Source organism: Uranotaenia lowii, chromosome 3, assembly GCF_029784155.1.
Source record: "Uranotaenia lowii strain MFRU-FL chromosome 3, ASM2978415v1, whole genome shotgun sequence".
In the NCBI taxonomy this organism is placed as follows: domain Eukaryota; kingdom Metazoa; phylum Arthropoda; class Insecta; order Diptera; family Culicidae; genus Uranotaenia; species Uranotaenia lowii.
Genome location: NC_073693.1, coordinates 319,653,778 through 319,671,340, shown reverse-complemented (window position 1 = coordinate 319,671,340; position 17,563 = coordinate 319,653,778). Strand labels below are relative to the sequence as shown.

The 17,563-nt window shown below is 35.7% G+C and overlaps 1 protein-coding gene across 1 annotated transcript; it reads left to right on the top strand.

Annotated features, from left to right (window-relative positions):
* Window positions 1-499: 499 nt before the first annotated feature.
* Window positions 500-6,676, top strand: LOC129753781 (uncharacterized). The gene has a single exon (XM_055749628.1). The coding sequence runs from the start codon at window positions 500-502 to the stop codon at window positions 6,674-6,676; it is 6,177 nt and encodes a 2,058-aa protein (XP_055605603.1).
* The last annotated feature ends 10,887 nt before the right edge of the window (window positions 6,677-17,563 follow it).

Below are 17,563 nucleotides of genomic sequence, written 5' to 3'. Positions count from 1 at the left end.
GATAACGTGGAAGTGAAACTCCCTCATTGGCGATTAAACTGAATTTAAAGATAATTTTGTAAAGTGTAGCTCAGGCGGTTAGTTAAAATAAGCTTTCATATGTTTCGTGAACCTATACGATGCTTATATTTCAGGTTTTGCTAAGCAGAAATTAAAGAAGTGCCACTAGGTAGTCTCATAGTAGGACTTAAACTACCTGTTGAGGTTAGGGTTTCTGAACTTGCGGCAACTTATAGTCTACTAAATTAAATATATATTCACAGGCTATTGTTGTCATCTCTGACCTGATACAATTAAAACCTAAACCCGTAGAATTCCGTCGATAGGCCCACTTAAATGTGAGTTAAATTGAAACACTGTATTCCTAATATAACTAATTTAAAATTACTCTCTTCTAGTTTGAAGCTTAAATAAATATTGCTTTCGGAAAGTGTCGCTTTTTTCTACGGGAACAAACTTCAAAATTTAAACGGATTGGAATAGTTATCAGGAATCTAAGATGCGACCATCCAGTACACCATCCAGTACACCAAACCAAAGCGAAGTGTACAGTTGTGTTGCTTGTCAAAGACCGAACTCAGCCGATAATATCGTAGCCTGTGACAAGTGCGACCAGTGGTGGCACTATTCGTGCGCCGGGGTCACTGACTCTATCAAGGATCGACCTTGGACTTGTCCCAAGTGTTTGCCAACACCCGCTACATCAACGACAACAACTTCTTCAAGCCGCCGCACCAGATTAGAGCTCAGTCTCAAGCATTTGGAAGAGCAAAAGGAAATAGCGGAAAAAAGAATAAATTTGGAAGATAAATTTCTGGAAGAACGCTTCCGGATTATAGTAGAATCTCTGAGTGAAGACGGAAACCGTAGTGCTCGCAGTAGAGTCAATACCACAGAAATACGTGAACGTAATTCAGATATTACGAACTGGGTACAGAGCCAATCCAAACGTACGGTGATCGAACCTCAGCCGCCTACGGATCCAGCTTTTCCCTCCGTCTCAATTCAACCGCTCGAGCTCGAAACAGCTGTTGGGAGTCGAATACAGTCCAGTGAATCAACCATCAACAAGCCAGAAGAAGTACGTACACAAACATTTCAATCCTTAGAGCAACTATTGCAGAAATGTCGGTTAAGCTCCCAGCCCAATATAGAAGATATTCGAGAGCTCCAAGCTCAACTGGCGAAATGTCAAATTCAACTTGACAAGCACAGCAGTACATTCCCCAAATCTCAGTTAGCGGTTGATCCGCCTGTGCCTCCAGGAACCTCTAAAGGTGCTGTCCCAAAAAGGGACAATCGGCCAGAAAATCGCCCTTCGGATAATTTGATCTTGAATGACATAAGGACGCAAGAAAGAACAGTGATCGAACAGTCAATCCCGGAATATTCAGTGCAACGAACCGGCTTTGCCAGAAATTTACCATTGGTAGGCAAAAGTGCTTTTCCTGTTGGCCAAAACGGAAACCAACCATACCAGTTACACTCCAGGCAACCCGAACCATTTGCTCTTGCAGACCAAGTCTCTCCTCCACAAGGTGGCGATTCCAATCTGCTGGCAAACCAACACACTCGGCATTATCAAGGACATCCGGCTGATAACATACTACCTTACCGGCCAAACCAAAACTTGGAAACAGAAAACTCGCAGCTAAATAAATACCAAATAAATCCCGTACCTCTCCATTCCGTGACCGAGCCGACGTGTATATCTCGACCTACGGCAGCCCAACTAGCAGCGAGGCAGTCGGGGATACGAGACCTGCCGGAATTTTCAGGCAACCCTGTGGATTGGCCCATTTTTATTAGTTGTTACAACAATTCTACCTCAATGTGTGGATACAACAATTCCGAAAACCTGTTGCGCTTGCAGCGTTCACTGAAAGGGCACGCCCTCAACGCTGTTCGCTACTATATGCTCTCACCAGACACCGTAGCCGAAGTTATTAACACTCTCCAAACACTCTATGGTCGACCGGAAACGATAATTAACCGATTAATAAAAAATGTAAGAGATGCACCGACGCCAAAAGCAGATCGTCCAGAAACATTGATAGATTTTGGGGTTACAGTTAGAAACCTGGTACAACACTTGGTAGTATCTGGACATCATGCACATCTATCCTGCCCTATGCTGCTTCAAGAATTTGTGCTCAAGCTCCCCTCCTGCTTCCAATATGAATGGGGTCAACTACTTGTATTAAACCCTATGGCAGACCTATCCACTTTCAGCAATTTCATGTCGAACATTATCCAGTCAGCCAGCAAAGTTGTAATATACACTGGAAGTCATGCCAATCGTCCTGAAAAGAACAGAAGTCGTGATAGCAATTACCTTCACACTCACATCGAAACCAGCGTAAACCAGATGGAAATATCCTGTTTCTTTTGCCAAGAAAGCGGACACCGGGTAAGAGAATGCAAGAAGTTTAAAGACAGTACAGTCGAGAACCGCTGGAGATGTGTAAAAGAATCTAAGTTGTGTAGAACGTGCCTGGGTCTACATGGTAGAAGACCTTGTCGACTCACAAACCGTTGCGGCGTAGACGGATGTACCCGTTGGCATCACCCTCTTCTACACTCCACTCAAACTGACACCGAAAGTACCGACCAGCAGGCTAATATTGAGCACCATACACATCATCACGGCGGTCAGTCGTTATTATTTCGTATCATTCCGATAACCATTCACGGAAGTTCTAAATCCCTTACTGTGTTCGCCTTTCTAGATGAAGGGTCTTCGGCCACTTTGATCGAACAAGATCTGGCACAAGAACTTGGAATTGAAGGCCCGGCCGTACCACTCTGCCTCAAATGGACTGCAGATGTTACCAGATCGGAAGAGGAATCACAAATGGTGGCTTTGTGTATTTCTGAAGTCGGCAAAAATATTCGTTTCCATATAAAAAACGTTCGAACAGTAAATCGTTTAAATCTACCAGCTCAAACGCTGCGATTTACGGAACTAGAAGAAGCATACGACCATTTGAAGGGATTGCCGGTTGTGAGTTATGAAAACGAGACGCCTAAAGTCTTAATAGGCCTCCAACATTGGAAGCTGGCTATTCCACGAAAGCTTAAAGAAGGAACTACTGGTCCCACAGCTTGCAAGACTCAATTGGGATGGTGTGTGTTCGGCGATGTTAGAGGATCACGTGTAAGCGAATGTTTAAATTACCATCTGTGCGAATGCTCAAAAATGGAAGAACTCGACGAATTGGTGAGGAATTATTTCAATAGAGAGGACTGTGGTGTTACACCCAAGGAAAAGCTGGAATCTGTGGAAGATAACCGAGCTAGAACAATTCTAGAAAAATCAACTCAAAAGATTGATGGACGATATCGAACTGAGCTTTTGTGGCGGTATGATAATTTCGAACTACCTGATAGCTATGCTATGGCTAAGGCAAGATTGGAGTGCCTAGAGCGGCGGATGCAACGTAATCCAGACCTTAGAACCAACATTCATCGGCAGATAGAAGAATATCAACAGAAGGGATACGCACATCGCGCCACTCAGAGAGAACTTGATATGGCAAATAGAAAAAGGGTTTGGTACTTGCCCCTCGGTGCAGTTACGAACCCGAAAAAGAAAGGGAAAGTTAGGCTTATCTGGGACGCAGCTGCAAAAGTTGACGGTGTGTCACTCAATTCGCTCCTACTAGCTGGTCCAGACTTACTTACGCCACTGTCGTCGGTTCTTTTTCGTTTCCGTCAGTTTCCGGTAGCTGTCAGCGGGGACTTAAAAGAGATGTTCCACCAGATTGAGGTGGCGGAAAAGGATCGTCATTCCCAACGGTTCCTTTGGAGAAATAATCCCGATAAAGAACCTGAAATATTCCTGATGGACGTAGTAACATTCGGAGCAAAGAGCTCACCCACGACCGCTCAATATATCAAAAACCGCAATGCCATGGACTTCCAGGAACAGTATCCCAGGGCTGTAGAAGGGATCTGTCAGGCCACGTATGTTGACGATTATCTCGACAGTTTCGAGACTAGTGAGCAAGGACAGAAGGTTGCCGCAGAAGTGAAAATGATACATAGCCAAGGAGGGTTTGAGATTCGTAATTGGGCCTCAAACGACAAGGCAATTCTTAACACGTTGGGAGAATCCGAAAATAGTAACGCTAAGGACCTCGCTTCCTCGGAACACGGGACAGAACGAGTTTTAGGTCTGCTGTGGGAACCGGCAGGTGATTTTCTGAGCTTCTCTACCCACTTTCAAAAAGATATCGCTACCTTGATTGCCAAGCATTCCAAACCCACCAAGAGACAAGTCTTAAAATGCTTGATGAGCCTCTTCGACCCTCTTGGCCTTCTTTCATCATACTTAGTTCACGGAAAGGTCCTAATGCAGGACATATGGAGAACGGGTATAAAATGGGATGAATATGTGAGCGATAAAATTTTCAAACGATGGACTGTATGGATAGAATCCCTGAACAAGCTGGGCGCTATAAAAATCCCTCGATGCTATTTTCCAGATGCAAGCGAAGATCTTTATAAAACCTTAGAGGCTCACGTATTCGTCGATGCGAGTGAGGTTGTCTACTCTGCAGTTCTATATTTCCGCGTCAGAAACCCTGATGAAACCTTTACATGTACACTTGTTGCTGCTAAAACTAAGGTGACGCCTCTGAAATATGTGTCAATCCCAAGAGCTGAATTGAATGCCGCCGTGCTTGGAACGAGACTTATGAATTTCGTCGTCGAGGGCCACGCGATTCCAATCCAAAATCGATTCTATTGGACCGATTCAAACACCGTGTTGGCTTGGATCAATTCCGACCATAGGAAATATCGTTCTTACGTCGCCTGCCGGGTTGGAGAAATACTAAGAGTAAGTACGGAAAGAGAATGGAACTGGGTGCCTAGCAAATTTAATATAGCTGACGAAGCAACTAAATGGGGCAGCGGCCCGAATTTTGATACAAACAGTCCATGGTTTCGGGGTCCAAATTTTCTCTATTCTACCAAAGATCAGTGGATGTCATCCAACACCTCTCCAAAGTACACTACCGAAGAAGAGTTAAAACACTGCAATTTACACAGCGCAATAATAACTCCACAACCGTTGATAAATTTTGATAATTTCTCTAAATGGAACATACTACTTCGTTCAACTGCACACGTCTTTAGATTCGTGGCTATGAAATTGGGAAAGCTCGCCCCGGGGACACCTGTCAGCCAAGAAGAACTCTCCAAAGCCGAGACTCTTCTTTGGAAGCTAGCACAAGCAGAAAAATATCAAGAAGAGATCGTCCTGCTCACGAACAGTAAAAAGAAAGAGGGCCCATCCGACAAGAGAAAGCCTATACAAATAGCGAAATCTAGTCCCCTATATAAAATCACGCCGCTGTTGGATGATTTTGGTGTGTTAAGAGTTGATGGACGCATCGGCGCAGCACCTGCTATTTCCGATAACTTTAAATTTCCTGTGATCCTTCCAAGAAATCACCGCTTAACATACCTTATCATTGACCATTATCACCGCAAATTTCTTCATGGCAATTCGGAGACTGTAGTTAATGAATTACGCCAACGATTCGAGATTGCACGACTCCGAGTGGAAGTGCGGAAAGTAGCGAATAACTGCCAATGGTGTAAAATTTTTAGATCGAAGCCAACTATTCCAAGAATGGCACCGTTGCCAAGAGCACGACTGGCTGCTGAAGTACGACCGTTTACGTTTGTGGGTGTCGACTATTTCGGCCCAATAATAGTAAAGAGAGGACGCGCAAATGTGAAGAGATGGATATGCTTATTTACCTGCCTAACCATAAGAGCAGTTCACGTGGAGATAGCCTACGATCTGACAACTCATTCTTGTATAACATGCTTCAGACGCTTTATCGGACGACGCGGACCCCCGTTGGAAATCTATTCCGATAATGGTCGCAACTTTTACGGTGCATCTCGTGTCCTACAAAGCCAAATCGAAAACATAAATAGAACAGTAGCCGAAATATTCACAGATGCTGAAACAAAATGGATTTTCATACCACCGTCCGCCCCCCATATGGGAGGAGCGTGGGAGCGTTTAGTTCGCTCAATCAAACAAGCCATGCTCGGCCTGCCACAGGATACCAAACTTGATGATGAAGGGCTTCACACACTTTCGGTCGAAGCGGAATATATGGTAAATTCACGTCCGTTAACTTATCTGCCACTGCACTCGGAAGAAGCCGAAGCTATAACTCCAAATCATTTTTTGTTGCGGAACTCAACCGGCAGGAAAATTCAAATGAATCGTTGCCCTGAACCCCGAATTGTTCGCGATGCCTGGGATGCGGACCAACTTCAAGTTAAACATCTCTGGAAAAGATGGGTAAGGGAATACATGCCAACCTTAACTCGACGCACCAAGTGGTTTGGTGATGTGGAACCTGTAAAGCAGAATGATATAGTGGTCGTTATTGATGAAAATCGGAAACATGGATGGATTCGTGGGAAAGTCCTGGACGTGTCAGCAGGAAAAGATGGCAGAATTCGTGAGGCGGTTGTCCAAACGGCTGGAGGTATTCTTAGAAGACCCGTAGCAAAGATAGCCGTGCTAGACGTTGACGCTTCTGGTAAGGTTCCTTACGGGGAGGGGGATGTCGGCGCTGCTGGCACCCCGGCTGCAGAAGACGACACAAAGCGGAATGTCAAGAGAGACGAGTCAGCATTCTAGAACGGAAGTTTTGATAACGTGGAAGTGAAACTCCCTCATTGGCGATTAAACTGAATTTAAAGATAATTTTGTAAAGTGTAGCTCAGGCGGTTAGTTAAAATAAGCTTTCATATGTTTCGTGAACCTATACGATGCTTATATTTCAGGTTTTGCTAAGCAGAAATTAAAGAAGTGCCACTAGGTAGTCTCATAGTAGGACTTAAACTACCTGTTGAGGTTAGGGTTTCTGAACTTGCGGCAACTTATAGTCTACTAAATTAAATATATATTCACAGGCTATTGTTGTCATCTCTGACCTGATACAATTAAAACCTAAACCCGTAGAATTCCGTCGATAGGCCCACTTAAATGTGAGTTAAATTGAAACACTGTATTCCTAATATAACTAATTTAAAATTACTCTCTTCTAGTTTGAAGCTTAAATAAATATTGCTTTCGGAAAGTGTCGCTTTTTTCTACGGGAACAATGACAAAAATGACAAAAATGACAAAAATGACAAAAATGACAAAAATGACAAAAATGACAAAAATGACAAAAATGACAAAAATGACAAAAATGACAAAAATGACAAAAATGACAAAAATGACAAAAATGACAAAAATGACAAAAATGACAAAAATGACAAAAATGACAAAAATGACAAAAATGACAAAAATGACAAAAATGACAAAAATGACAAAAATGAAAAAAATGACAAAAATGACAAAAATGACAAAAATGACAAAAATGACAAAAATGACAAAAATGACAAAAATGACAAAAATGACAAAAATGACAAAAATGACAAAAATGACAAAAATGACAAAAATGACAAAAATGACAAAAATGACAAAAATGACAAAAATGACAAAAATGACAAAAATGACAAAAATGACAAAAATGACAAAAATGACAAAAATGACAAAAATGACAAAAATGACAAAAATGACAAAAATGACAAAAATGACAAAAATGACAAAAATGACAAAAATGACAAAAATGACAAAAATGACAAAAATGACAAAAATGACAAAAATGACAAAAATGACAAAAATGACAAAAATGACAAAAATTACAAAAATGACAAAAATGACAAAAATGACAAAAATTACAAAAATTACAAAAATTACAAAAATGACAAAAATGACGAAAATGACAAAAATGACAAAAATGACAAAAATAACAAAAATGACAAAAATGACAAAAATGACAAAAATGACAAAAATGACAAAAATGACAAAAATGACAAAAATGACAAAAATGACAAAAATGACAAAAATGACAAAAATGACAAAAATGACAAAAATGACAAAAATGACAAAAATGACAAAAATGACAAAAATGACAAAAATGACAAAAATGACAAAAATGACAAAAATGACAAAAATGACAAAAATGACAAAAATGACAAAAACGACAAAAATGACAAAAATGACAAAAATGACAAAAATGACAAAAATGACAAAAATGACAAAAATGACAAAAATGACAAAAATGACAAAAATGACAAAAATTACAAAAATTACAAAAATGATATACAAGGATAGGACAAAAATGATATACAATAATGACAAGGATATAAAAAAACCAAAGCCATTCGCTTCGATGTCAAACAAAAGCTAAAACTACCGGAGGAAAACTTTTCGATTTAATTTTTAGCCAGCTCGAAAGATACGAAATTAAAACTTCTCGGCGCTCTGGCTGCAACTCAATGAGACTCTGACGTAATTGGATGTCAGTTTTTAATTGCTCCTGATCTATCGCTTCATCAGTTTAAAAAATCTGTCCAGCAAGCAATCAAAACAACATTCAACTGATGTGATTTTGTTTGTGTTTTTTTTTCGAGCTATTTTTCGTTCGCTGATTCCATTTTCCGCTGCTGACCTTCCCCATCGAATGATGCAATAATTTTCGCCAGTTCAATATGAGTCCACTTTTATTCAGCTTGTGTGGGAGTCATAACAAAAATTTTCCGGATGTTTTTTTTTCGTTATTGAATTGACAAAACATTAGATTCATTCGAGTGGGCATCTTGATGATGCAGTTGATTTCCAATTACCGAGTTGAAAATTAAACCAGAATTGTCTGTTGTGGGTGATGAGACAATATCATAAATTTTTAATTATTACATCTTTGGGACCTGCAACTAGATGACTCTTTTAATTGAATTGTATTGATTATTCCATCTATTTTTGATTTGATTCCAAATGGATATTCCAATTTTATAGCGTTTCTAAGCATAACATAATTTTACCCATTTTTGGTATGCCCTTAAAGGTTATAAATATGTGAGTCCTTCTGGAAATCGGTTGTTGATCCCAATTTATATTGTGAAATCAATGCTCAGAAACAAACAGTGGGGAAAAAACCATCGTTGGGCTTTGCATTTCATCACGCACATAAAAACCACACACGTTTCGCAAGCTGATCCTATAAATCATGTTCAGCAGGTAAAATTAAACGCTTTCAATAAAATCCAGCCTCAAAAATTGAACCTATAGCAATAAGTTGGAGTCAAAAAAAAGGCACGAAAAGCACAGAAGGGTTGAGGCACTTGAACCCATATCGACAGTCCAATGTTTACCCATCGGTTGGGGTAATGTTGGGTTAAGAATAACCATTCATTAAAATGGACATAATTGCTTATTGGAAACTTTTAAAAAAATTAAAATCTTCTTCGGAAAGCAATGCTTGACATGAAATTCAGATATCAAAGGATTCAGATCTTACTTAGAAATTTTAGTTTCAGAAAAACATCACTTTATATTATTCAGTTAAACTATTCGAAAAGAAAAGTTATTTGGTGAGATATCAACTATTTCTGACATCATACAAGATAAAAGTCTTTGAGTATTTGATATTTGTAATTTAAACTCATTCAACAACTTTGTTTGACACTGCATAACGATTTGACTTGTTATTGAAGAAATATCTTAGTTTCCATTGTATAAAATCTTAAAATATCGTTTAAATTCCCGTACTCTGCAGAATTCAGAAAAATATAAAAAAGAAAAAAAAATATAACTTTTTCACAGCACTCAAAAATACTAACTGTCTCTCAGGGCCAGATTAAGCCATCGGGAGTCCCGAGGCAATTTGTCTCGAGGAGGGATCCATATGATTTTTTCTACGTGCCATGCCAGATAAAACTCTATTAATCAGTGATTGAATTTTGCTGAGCATGAGTTGATCAACCATCTCTCGCTCAACGCTTTACTCGGAAGCAAAGGTTGCTTTGAGGCAGCGAAAACGACAAAACCGATGATGTATACGCTCCCAACATGGCCGCCTTCATGAAGCAATATATATTCGAGGCAGCGAATCCAAAAAACCAAACGAATGGCTCTCACTCATCTCCTGTCACAACCTTGAGGGAACCGAATTCAAAAGGCAGAGCAAACCCGAGTCTCCTCGTTTGTGCCTGGATCGAATGCGTGAGGTTTTTCTGCTATTGCTATTATTGCACAGCAACCGCACGCAGGCAGCTAGTTTTTTCATTTCTTTTTCTTCCCCCCTCTTTCACCATACGTTGCGGGCCGTGCAACGCAATAAGTTCGGTTGTTTTTGTTGTTGCCTCAACCTTTGCGGTCGGCTCGAGTTATTCAAATTCAACAACGTAAATGAGTATGTGTGCCTCGTCTTCTTCATGCATCATGTAGCAACCGAACGTTGAGAGAGTTCGTTCGGGGCAGCAAACGGATAGTGTCTCTCAGAGCAGATCCTCCTCATGAGGGGAGGTTTGAATGAATGTATATGTATCGTCTCCTGTATAGCTATGCGAGGCCTCAAAGTGTGTATTTTGAATGCCTCTGATGAGAAAATTGGTGAGGATTTCAATCACTGCTATTAATACTTTAATCATAGTCGGGAATCGTGAACTTCATTGACCGAACCAAATTTTGAATTTAAAATCGGGCGCAGAATCCGAAAATGAAATTCAATAAAATATCAGTGGAACAGTTTTTGAGTAATGCTTCAAATATGAAATTTTGGAAAAATTAAAAAAGATCCTCGTAATTTTAAGAAAAAAAAACGAACTCACATATATAGGATCTCAGTGAAACTTCATGTATCTTTGAAGAGATCTGAATTCTACTTAAGGCTAATGCGTACATCTTTCAAGGGTTTAATGGCTAGCATCGTAGTAATGCTAACACCACCAGCCCACAGAAAGAATTCTATGTATGCCGTGACCGAGACTCGATCTCATGACCTCTGGCTTAGAAGACTTTAACGTTATCCTCTAGGCCACGGTCGGCGTAATTCACCTTTAATAAGCAAAAAATAAATCCCAAATAATTGCAGTACAGTTCGAGGTATTTGAATATAGGTACAAGTACTTTTTAATTTTTTCAATATTCATATTCGGAGCATTACTCAAACACTGAACAGAGATTTTTAAGAAATTTCATTTTCGGGTTCAGCGCCCGATTTACAATAGAAAGTGAATCTACAGCTTACTTAGTTCAAAAATGCTGTATAATTAATAACCATACAAACATTACCTAAATTAAAACGAACACACACACACATATAGGATCTCAGTGAAACTTCATGTTTCTTTGAAGAGATCTTACTACTTAACCTAAGCGTTCATTTTTCGAGGATATGATGGCTAGCATCTTGTAAACGCTAAAACCACCAGCCCACAAAAAGAGTACTATGTATGCCGTGACCGGGATTCGATCTCATGACCTCTGGCTTAGAAGACTCGAATGCTATCCTCTAAGCCATGGTCGGCGGCTAAACTTGAAAAGTAAAAGAAAAAAGAAAAAAGAAAATGAAACTCTGATTAGAGCTGTTAAATAAAAAATTAAACTGGCAATTTATTCAATATCCCTTTCATCAACTTTACTTCTCTGAAAATTTGTAAATCTTGGAGATAGATATTTGAAAGTGTTCTATTTAAGCATTGGTCATTTGGTATCGGCCTCATCAAAATCAGAATAAATGTTTCTCAAATGGAAATCAGGAAGTGACATTAGGATTTTCGGCTAAGAATCCAAGAAAAAAAAATAACCTTCTTGAATACAAATTCAATTGGATTACAGATATTTATGAATAAGATTTCAAGAGTAACATTCAAAATCTTGAATCCGAATTTAATAAGAAACAAAATTAAATTTATCGAATTAAAATTATAATTTCAAATAAGGATTTGAAAATCAAATAATAAAAAAAATTAAATTTATTATTAAAAATCAAGAGGTTTAAAACTTCCGTTAAACCAGTGGGAAATATTTCAGTATGAATTTCAAATCAAGGAATGAAATTGGAATAGAAATAAAAAATCTATAGTAAAGCTCAGTTTTGCCGATTGGTCCAATTCAAACTTATCTTATCTTTTTTATATTTTAGATTTTATAAATTTATATTCGTGAAAAAAGTGTTCATAAATTCATCATTATTCATACTCAAACCTTTGCTTATAAAATTAGCATTTGAGATTGCCATGTAAGCTCGAGGAAATTCAAAATTTTAAATGATTGTTACTAGCTTTGATTTTTTTTCTTCAGTTTTGATCATGGGTGGCCAAGATTTTTGCCAAAATATCCTCATTTCAAATCTTGCGGACATCAGAAACTGAATTTCATTTTGAAAATTTTACATCATGGGTCAGGCTGTGGGCTCATTTTGTACATGGAAGAAGAACATGCTTGCAAATACTCAGGAGCCTTTAGGATTCATTAGTGAACCTGCATATAAGAGAAGCGACATCTGATCCCTCTTATTAATGCAGGTTTTTGGTTTCAAGTTTAAATTGAATATTGAAAACTAACTTAAGTTGGAAACTGATTTTGAACTCAAATTTGCAAATAAGCTTTGATAAACATAACCGAACTTATGTATTTGAACTCAAATCAATTAGATTTGTAATAAAATACAAACTTCGTTTAGTTTTGGCAACACGCCCAAATATTTTGTGTTGCGAAAATCGAAAGTTTTTTACTCATTTTTTTTTCATTTATCTATACAAAAAGAAAACTTTCATGATATTTCAGCCCATTTTTTACCTTTTGTAGTCATTTTCAAATTTTTTTATCATGTTTTTATGCATTTAGCCTTTTTTGCATTGCTTATATTTTTTGATTTTTTTTTGTGATATTTGCTATTTCGGTCATTTGCCACGCCAAGCTTTTTTGTTGTATATATTTGTTTTAAAATTTGATAAAAAAAATTATCATTTTTCTCATTTTTGAGTACTTTGAACATATTTGATTTTTGGGTTTATACTTGAATTCCATTAACATTTAAGAACTTAAAAACGTATGTATGGTGTTTGTCTTTATTATAATTGGACTTGTTATAGCGCAAAGTTTAAGGTAATGTCGTTTAAAAAAACGGTTCGATTTTTTCACATGTGCCAAAATTGGATGTTGTCAAAATCGAATGTTGCCGAAAACGAACGGGGTCTTTACTCCATACGAGATTGAAAGATATGAAACATTCAAACTGATTCATCTAATCCAAATTCAAAATTCCGATTTTCCAATAACATTATTTTTAAGTGATGATGATGCTTCTTAAAAATTCACACCAGGTTATTTTCACCATCTTTCATTTCTTTAATTTCTATCTGTCTTTAAAATTTCCGTATTAAAAGATTTGCTTACTTAAGAGGACATCACTTTTAAACCAACAAGGCCAGCAAATTAAGTAAAAAAAATTATTTTGAAGTTTGAAAGAAATTTATGTCGGCTTTATCGGTGGGAAATATTCTTAAAGAGAGAATGATAGAATGGAAATTCAAAGACGGATGGAAGATAGGAAGAAGTGCTATAGGAGATGAAAATAAACGAAGTGCATTTATTCTCAAGCATTTTTAAATCAAGGCCATAAATTATTTTCACTATTTTTAAATATAAAAATCTGTGCATGAAATCATCTCTGACTATCGAAATGTTTCATCAATTCTAATTTTCGAAACAAAATTTTCCTATAGCATTTTTGCTAAAAAAATGCATACATAAAGAAAAGTACAAATAGTAATACTGAGAGTGTCTCATTATTTATTTCGAAAATAAGTCTTGGAGTGTTCAGTTTTGTTTAAAGCTTTAAAAAATAAATCCCCCATTTAAACCAATAAAATGTGTTTGCTGCTGAATTTTCCTGAGCTTGAAGATTAAATACAAGTTATTTAATCAACAATTAATGATAATAAATTGTTCATTTCACTTTTCAAATCCTGTGAAAAAAATGAATTTAAAATTTAGGTTTTTCATAAAGCGCAATTTTGTAAATGAGTTCAGGTCTTATTTTGTAATAGTGGATTTCATTTGTTTTATGTTTTGTTGTGGGCAATTTTCAATTTAATTTCATATCAGAATTCGGCAGGATGATCCAGAATTAAAATTATGAATTTCTAATTTGAAATCGATTTCAGAATCAAAATTGCAAACAAAAATTCCAAATTATTTTGAACAAAACAGACAGAATCCTGAACCAGAAGTTTATTATTTCAATTTTGAACCTATTATATTCGTCATTTTTTTTTCAATTATAAATTTGTAATTCAACGACAGAAGTAAGATGAAAATTCTTAAAGATGAAACTCTGATATTTCAGTTCCAGACTCCAGATCACCAAAATGTAACTTTTTGAAGAATCTATTCTGCATAAGAATTAAGAGTAATAATTTCTAATCCAAACCATTGAAATCATTTGTAATTTTAAATATTTTCTTTTAATATTCTGGAATGATGAGTTTCGAACATGAAAAATGAGTCTTATTTTAGATTTAAATGCAAAACCTAGATTTGAATCAGGGTTTTGTCCAAATGATGAAACGAACTGAACATCATGAAAAATAAACTAGGTACAGACACAGGCAACAAATTCAGCTATGAAAAAAAAAATGGAACGTGAACACCGGAAATGATTAAAACCTAAGCTCACCAGATATTTTTTCGCACTCATCCGGATAGTGCCAATCCGGGATATTTTATCTTAAAACCTTGCGAAATCCAGGCATTCGATTCCAAAGTTAACTACCAAAAATCTTTGCAATATCCAGACAAATTAAGCAATTCTTTAATCAAAATCAAGGAGAAAAAAATTCGAAAAGTTTTTTTTTTCATCGAAACACATCAGTCAGTTTATTTGGATAAACATTGTTAAAAAAAAAATTATCTGAATGCAAAATGCATCATTGATGTCATGCAATTTAAATTTGTCTTTAGTTTTGCAAATAAAGTAAAATATTTGGACAAAATTTCAAAATTTCATGCACCATCTTCATTTGTAAATAACTTTTGATAGCGGTTTTTGAGTAAGGTCCTTAAATATCTATCAACATGTAAGAAAATTTTGAAAACCTGTAGTAGAATTGTGGACCTTGGATAAGATTTCGAGGTTTAGGCCTGTTTGTTACTCTGCATTTACTTTAGTTGTTCATCAAAATTTGATGATGAATTTAAAATTTTGTATATAGAGATGAACATTTTGGTTTACATATTTGGACCCTCAGGGTTCCTACGGCCTTGTCAAGGGATATAAACCTCCTCTTATTTATCATAAATATTATCTAGTGATGACAGGGCCGTAGGAAGAACCGACTCATGGGGGGGGGGGTTTTTGGTGACTGATTTTAATCTATGATTTTTTGTGCAAAAATGCACGAATACAAAAAAATTAAAACAAATTTTGGTTGTTACTATATGATTATGAATATGATTACTATATCATTTTTAAGTACTTTGACATTAAAAGTTTTCGTATTAAATCGTAACTTTAGAAAATTGGTTCTAAAATTAAGAGTTAAAGAGGTTAAAATCTTTGAATTTGTTTTAAAGTGTGGTAGATCAAACTTAGTTTATTTGGGCATAAAATAAGCTTTTTTTTTGGAAAGTCTTCAATTTCTTAAAAATGAACTTCTTCAATACTCAAATCAAACAAGTTCAAACTTTTCTTCAAATTCAAGAAACTAAGCCTTTGATGAAAATAAATCTAATTTAAAAAAAAAGTAAAAGATAAAAATCATAAGATTTTCTGATCAAATTTTCTTGATTCAAACTTGAACAAAATTTATGATTTAAGTTTGAAAATTGGCTTTAAAAAAACTGCAATAATATAACATTGCGGACCAAATACGGGATATTTCGTGTTTTCGCTAGCCACTAGTATGCTCTATTAAAAAGCATAATTAAAATGAGATAAATCTAATCATGAAACGTCAGTATACAAAATGGAATACGACACATCCACTCAAATATCTATATTAAATTAGCAGATTTTTGTCTATAGGGTTCTGAAAAATAAAATGCCAAATTTTGGTGCCCTTAATATGTGGAAAATGTCAAACAATGCACTGGAAAAATATAGGAATTAGTGAAGGATTTTTAGGTGAATATTTTTCTTTACCAGTAAATATGTCTTATAAAAAATCAATTCCATAATGAAAATCCTGTGGATATATTTTTTTTAAATAAAATATGTTTTTTTCGCGGATAAAATAAAAAAACTCAAAATCTAACTTTTATTTGTGGTTTTCAGCTAAATTGTGTTTCCAAACTAATTTTGTTGATAAAATTAGAATCTGGAAATTGAATTGACAAGCAATCTAACACATTAAACACCGCCAAGAAATCAACGCCGTGAAACATCGAAATTCGGCATTCAATATCTCAGAAACCCCTGGAATTTTTAAAGAAACAGAAAATATTGTGTTCAATTTTGTCGAATAAAGTTTAACACTTAAATTCAGTCCTTTCGAGACATATTTCTAAGTGTAGCACAATAAAAAATTGTGCTTTGAATTTGTATCCTAATTTCTATACGATTTCTGAAGTGTTAAATAAAAAAGATTTTCGAATTTTATTCCAGATCAGAAATTTCAGAGCCAAGTTATAGAGCCCTCATTCATGAATCTATTAACTAAATTCTGTATTTTAGGATTAATTTAAATTCATTATTTAAATAACTTATTTTTTATCTGTATTGTGAATCAGATTTAAATATAAATTTACAAAGATCTGAATCTTACTTTTCAATTTTGGATTGCCATTTCGAAGCTTTAAATTTTTGAATTTTGCGTAAGAATTAAGCTCAAGAACTTCGAATTTGAATATACAACAAATTTTTTCTTTATATTATATTCATAAAACTTTCATCAAAATATTGAAAATACATGTGATCTCGAAAAACATGATTCAAATTTTATTTGAACTTCATAACCAAGTTTTAACCATGATTTAAAAGCAGCTTTTCATTTCTAATTTCTTTTGACTTTTTGTACTGAAAATCAAGAATCCTGAACAGGATACAGAATCCGAAATACGAAAATAGGAATACAATTTGGGTTATGGGAATTATGGAATCAGAACCTCTGGAATGGGTTTAATTTAATTCAAAATCTCAAATTCAGCCCTGAATTTCGATGACCAAGTGAGAAAATTTTGAAAAAGTATAGCAGAATTTTGGACTTGAGATGGGTTTTTGAAATTTTGGCATTAGTTTTAAGTATGGATTGTTACTAGGGTGGTCTAACCGGTTTTACCGAAACCGGTAAAACCGGTAAAACCGTCCATTTTCCAATACCGGAAATACCGACTTTTGGGACGGTAAAAAACCGATATTTCCGGTAAATTTTTCATCATTCTTTAGCATTGTATTAAAAATAATTTTTTTTTTTTTTCAAATATGTATGAGCACAAATATTCAAATTTTGTTCAATCAACTTCAAAATCTAAGCTAAATAAACCTTACTGCAAGGTTTATGTGAGATTTGATTATTGCTAAACCTTGTCGATATAACTTTTTTAATTTGAGATATAGTGGCGTTAAAAAGAGCATTGAAAAGCTACCATCTCTCTCTTAGATGATATTTTTTCATGATACTATACATTTCAGTTCAGCTATCGAACTAACGCTCTACAACATTTAAAGACTGTAAAAGTGTACAATGACAG

What these genes read in the sequence shown, in the direction of transcription:
- LOC129753781 (XM_055749628.1), top strand. Translation starts at nt 500, where the DNA reads ATGCGACCATCCAGTACACCATCCAGTACACCAAACCAAAGCGAAGTG.